Below are 5,974 nucleotides of genomic sequence, written 5' to 3' on the forward strand. Positions count from 1 at the left end.
TGAATATTGCAGGTTTAAAGGATTAACTGTTGTTATAAAGTATTCCCACTTTTAAAATTATGATTTTACACATCCGAACATGGTACTGACGGTAGAACACAGCTCCAGTAGAACGGTTAATGGTTAATGATTCGAACAAATAAATGTGCTAGACATCAATGGTCATACAGCACTATGGTAAAGTTTTGTGGCAAAAGAGTAAAGAAGAGTTAAAGATTAGGCTAACCTGTATGAATTGTCAAAGATCAGAGAGCATCATAGGAGAGTATGGTAGTGAAAAAGGAGAAGAGGGAAGCAAATTAAGTAGAGCAGAGATTAGTAAAAAGGGGAAGGGTTGAGGGGGAAGGGCAATTAAGCAAATTGCAGTATATCTGTGACTGGGAAAGGAATAGGGGCATTGTTCACCGAAAACAGAGATGGCTTTTGGTTAACTAGGAGGAGAATAATATGGAAGACTGTAAATATCAAAGATTAGAGAATGTTATAGGATAGTATGGTAGTGAAAAAGGAAAAGAAAGGAGCAAATGAAGTAGAGCAGAGATTAGTAAAAAGGGTAGTAAGGGGGTAAGACGATTGAGTGAATTGCAGTGTATTTGTGACTGGGGAAGGAATAGGGACATTGTTCAAAGAAAACAGAGTCGGCTGTTGGAGAAGGATAAGAGTCCTGGGGATGTGAAAAGGGACTGGGGAAGGTGGTGAAGTATCAAGAAGAGTGTCAGGAGGGGAGGGGTCTAGAGAAGGATACTGTTGTGACAGAGAGGATTTGTGTAAGCTTTCAGGTGGGAGTGGTAGAGAGGGTGGGGTGTGTTGGGAGAATGCAGGAGGGAGTGTGGGGGAACTTGAGGAGGAGGATGGGTATCAGCAAATACTTTAAATGTAGGGGGAGTAAGAACAGAGGGATTGGAGGGTGGATGAGGGAGTTGAATGTTCCCCTGGAGCATCTTTAGGAAGTTTTGGATGTCTTGAATTTTTTTTGGGGCGGGTGGTGGGTGCAGAGGAATGAGAAACAAAGGTTCTCTTGTGAGCAGAAGAGGGGATAGATATCTGAGAAGCAGAGAAAGAGGAAGGTGCAGTGGAGCTTTTAGGTTTCCTGGTAACCTGTAAAGTGATATGAAGGGGTAGATATTAGGGAAGTGGTAGAGACTGGTGTATCCAGATTTAGATGGGAAAAGGAATTTGACTGGGGGAGAATAGTAGAGGTAGGATGGTTCGAGGTAGAGGAAAGAGATACTGTGGGAGATGCTAGGACATCTTGGGAAGATGAGAGAGGAGTAGAGTGAAGGACATTTTTGGAATAAGAAGAGAGAAAAAAATCTTGTTGCCTTACTTCTTGTCTGGCCTCATGTAGAGGGAGGCCTATCTTGAATCTGAGAACTGCTACCTTATGTTTGAGCTTATAGGCAGCTCAGCACCTATAAAATACATTGTGGGAGCCACCACAATTGGCACATGTACTAGACTGAGCAGGGCAACTTGAACGGTCATGATATAGAGGGCAGCAGGATGTGGAGTGACACTGCTTGGCTGGGTGGCAAAAATACCAACATTTCTGACATTGACAAGGAAGGGTCGATATGGTTGGACATGATAGAACACTCCACTAATATAAACTTCACGAGGGAGGTCATGCCTATGGGAGCTAATCTTGGCAATATTGTTATGAGACCTACACTGACCTCTGGGAAAAATAATGTAGCACTGTACTGCCACTGCATCATAATCAACAAGGCAGGCAAGTAGGTCTCACAGTCTAACCAATTCTTGTCATAGATAGGACAAGCAGTTGGGGAGACAGAAACAGTTCCATTACAGGTATTAAGAAAGAGGTGAAGTTTGGCAGGAATAGGTTTGCCTGGGAGGTAAGCTAGGGTAGACAGTGCATGAGCTTGGGATTCAGATGTAACTGTGACAAGGCGTGAACGATTGGAAAAGCTGTGAAAGGAAACTTTGCCTACTTGAAAGAGATGGGTATTCTTAGAGTAAGGGGTTGTGGGGGGAATCACGAAGTATTGATCCCACTTGGCTAGGCCAAAGAGAGTACTACTGCAGAGGCGGAGGCAGTAGAAGACAAGGGCAGGAGGAATTTGGGGTGGTGTGAAGTGGAATAATTCTGTGGGGGGAAGGACAATGAAGATGAAGAATAGTAATAAGGGAAGAGGGGAGACTTAAGAAGACTGTGAAGTAGGAGATGGAGTAGAGAATGCTGGGAGAGGAAGTGGTGAATTCTGAAGGTTGAGTAATGACTTGGGATGGTGGTTCAGAATGAATAGAGTTGTCAGTAAATGTCGAGGAGGGGACAGTATCAGTGGTTGAAGCCATGGTCAAAGGAGGGGCAGAGGTTGGAAAACCAATAAAAACAAATTCAGATAGGTTAGTTGAGGTAGGGGCAATCTTTAATGCCCCAAATACAGATATACAATCTTCATTATTGGCCCTGGTAAGAATAAAATGATAGAAGGGGATAAAGAAGTTACAGAAGAGGAAAGGGGGATAAGAAAAGACCATACAAAATTAGTTGAGGTGAGGGCTGAGGCCCAAGGGCAATTTCCCTACCTTGAGCCTCAATCTTCCTTTCCTTGGTATTGGGAGGGTGTATTATGTTAAAGGTCCTTGTGATTAGCTTTTATTCAAATAATTCACATTATGATGAATGTTCACATTACTTGTAGTTTGGACTTCTATGACCTATTGGCATTTTCACTCTTTTAAAAGTGAAAATGTCTTAGGTGCCAACAAGCAGCTACATCTCATATACCATGCTTCACATACATGTAAAATCAGTAACATGAACTTCCTCTTTCAGCGCTTTCTTCAGTCGCTGTTGTGCTTTCTGAATTCCCCCAGTAATGATACTGTATAAAGATAATATGCATTTCACAGCAAATGGAATAGTAAAACTAACAAGTTTCATTCCTATTATTTATATCTTTATTCTTAGCAGTATCAGTTTTCCAAATTGGTCATTTGTTCACATTCATCCATTGACAACTTTCAGTCCACTTAAAACAAAATAATGGAAAAGTAATCAATATACATGTACCATTCCATATAAAAAGGTCCAACACAGAATGTATGTGAACAAGCCAGAGAAAAGGCCACTGGTGAGAAGAGACTGTCGACTGACGAAATACTGTTGCCATTTTGACCCTGCTTTCAAGAGCAGCATTAGCCACAGTATGAGGCCGGCCAGGAAGAAAAACAGGAAGCCGTACAAGCCAGTCAAGCCCAGCATACCTGTTGAAATGAAAGGTCTGTGGTAATACAATGCTTTCTTTTTCTATTTTTGACATTTTCAGGTGCAATCACCTGAAAACCTTTCTCCACATATGTGCAAATAAACCAAATAAAACACAGTAGAAAAAATTCTTGCACTGCTTAGTTTTCCACATGTTTTCCTTCAATAACCTCTGCTTACCTGCTGTAGCTCCAGACAACGCAGCCATTGATGTTCTACAGTACTCAATCACAGCCAAATTATTACGGACAGCAGCATCACTATATGCTACGATCTCCCCAGTCCCACGATCCACTCTAGTGCGCACTCTTCCCGACATCCTGAAGAGTCTGAAAAAAAGAAAAGAAAGTAATAAGTCAGTCATGCAGATACCTGTGATGTAAAACAAGAAAAGAATCTTGGGCTGAAGAATCAGAATGGCTGAAAAAGGATACTTGTTTTTAGATATACTGGTGGAAGAAGAGTGTACTGTCTGAATATGGGGCTGTAGAGCGGAATCATGAAAAATTGATCCCACTTGGGCTGAAAAGAGTACTCAAAAGATTAGTGGTGATAGAAAGTAGTTGAAGGACGAGGATGAGAGGAAAAGTTAGTGGGTTTGAGTAAGGTAGTACTGCGGGGAGGCAGACTAAGGAAGAAGAGTAGTAGCAAGAGGAGGGGGCAGAAAATGAAGGAGACTGTGCAAGAGGAGGTGATGGGGTGGAGGATATTGGGAAAGAGGAAGGGATATATTCTGAAGGTTCAGTAACGGCCTGGGTGGATGATTTGGAATGGATCAAGTTTGACATCAAGCATTGAGGCGGGGATAGCAGTAGCACTGGGTAGAGCTGCGATTGAAAGAGAGTCAGGGGTCGGGAAACCAGATAACTCAAGTTCACCTAAGCAAACAGATGAAGGAACAAGCCTCAATGCTCCTAATAAAGGTAAAAATTCTTCATTACTGGCCATAGTGAGCCTGAAATATGTGGAGAAGAGGAATGGTCTGCCCCTCAGGGTCAAAAGGGTAACAGCTAGACAAATAACAGAGGGAATACTGTGCACATGACTGCCTGAGGCCATTCATGACTGACACAAAGTCAGCCCTTAATCCTTCCAGCATGTCTCTTATACTTTAAGAATTGGACAGAAAATGTGATTAGAGAAGAGAAGGAAAAGGAAAGGGGAGATGCAAAGACTATGCAAAATTGGGCTGAGGCCCATGGCAGGTGTGAGCCCCAACACTGGGCCTCCGTTCCCATCTCCAACATCCCTAAAAGGCAAAAACTGAAGTCATGGATGTAACAGCCTTGTATATAACTGCTTAAAATCTCTATTTTGTAAGAATAAGCTGATGATGCTGATGAAAATGATATGATGATGATGATGATGACAAATAAATCTCCACCATATATATTCTGGCAAAACACAACTTTCCGTGCAATACTTGCCGAAATTAAGAGGGAGAGGTTTGTTGGCTGTTTTACCTAACGATAAAATTTGGAGACCATGAAATCACTTTCTACATTTCTATTCTGAATAATTCAAACTTTGCTGTATGAATAATATCCTGGTAATTTCTGAACATTAGACCACATCTGGCCTAGATTAAGTCACAACATTGCCATGGCCTCTGTACATTTGGTACTCAGGCAAATGCCAACAAACCTTAACCCAATATACTCTATCATATATATCTTGCAAAATAAAGCTTGCACTGGTTGCTATCTAAACAAGAAAAAAACAAATAAAAAAACAGGGAGGTGTATAAAAGAAAATATAGAGTGACCACCAAATATGACAAGGTAATGATGATCGGTCAAGTCACTGCCGGTGTAATTTTGGAAGTGACTGTTTATATTGATCTATAGGACGCTGTTCTAAAACTAATGATGATGTTTCGTGTGCTCTTTCGGGGCCTTAGCTTATTATTTCTCTATTTCTGCATGTGTCCGGAGTCAAGTCAACACAACGCTATCCCAAAATGCCAGGCCTATGAATTCGTTTTGAAACAACTAACTATAAACCAAGGTCCCTCATGAATTCAAGAATATAAAGCATAAAACAGACTACCAGAGATTATTCTCACCTTTGGTTACTTGGTTCTGTCGCCGAGAATTAAATTAATTAGGAATTTCCATAAACATTCCCAAACACACCCTTCATCAGGAAGCAAGTACACTAATTATTACTCCGATATACCCATCAATTTCTAAAAATTCTGTTAGAGGGAACACTCCTCTATTAGCTAAATGAGGAAAAACACCAAGAAAAGACTTACCAGACGCCAAAAACACCTATATAATTTTACGTCACGAGATCAGATAGAAAATCAGCTGTTTGTTGACAATCGCGTTTCCTTGATGTCGTGTGAAGGGAAGCAAGCTATCGTACGGAATAATTTCATATCATGCTTTGATAAACCTTATATTAAAAGACAATTTCATTATGATTTAGTTAATTGCCAAGAAGGTTATTTAAGGTTTTATAGATTCATTAGCTTGGCAACAATGAGGAACATGAATGTTTTGATTATCGTACATCAGTTTAGCTTTAGTCGGAAAAGTATAACTTAATAATATTAGAAGTACTGCAAGTTTATTTCTAAGGAAGCTTTGGTATTTAAAACATAGGAAGTCTCCGTGATATGTGCAAAACACATTCACTATAACAGATATCACAAATCTACGTATAAAACATTTAGCTAGAGCGTTTGAATTTCATTACTGCAAATCGATCTTCATAAGTTAGAGCATCTAAGAT

At 40.5% G+C, this 5,974-nt stretch overlaps 1 protein-coding gene across 1 annotated transcript; it reads right to left on the minus strand.

Annotated features, from left to right (window-relative positions):
* Positions 1–2,905: 2,905 nt before the first annotated feature.
* On the minus strand, positions 2,906–5,634 carry EMC6 (ER membrane protein complex subunit 6). Its single transcript, XM_027379422.2, has 3 exons — positions 5,493–5,634; positions 3,416–3,564; positions 2,906–3,234 (listed from the first exon to the last, which is right to left on the minus strand). The coding sequence occupies exons 2-3, from the start codon at positions 3,552–3,554 to the stop codon at positions 3,026–3,028; spliced, it is 348 nt and encodes a 115-aa protein (XP_027235223.1). The 5' UTR covers positions 3,555–3,564; positions 5,493–5,634; the 3' UTR covers positions 2,906–3,025.
* Positions 5,635–5,974: the final 340 nt, after the last annotated feature.

The sequence above is a fragment of the Penaeus vannamei genome, unplaced genomic scaffold (assembly GCF_042767895.1).
Source record: "Penaeus vannamei isolate JL-2024 unplaced genomic scaffold, ASM4276789v1 unanchor904, whole genome shotgun sequence".
In the NCBI taxonomy this organism is placed as follows: Eukaryota; Metazoa; Arthropoda; class Malacostraca; order Decapoda; family Penaeidae; genus Penaeus; species Penaeus vannamei.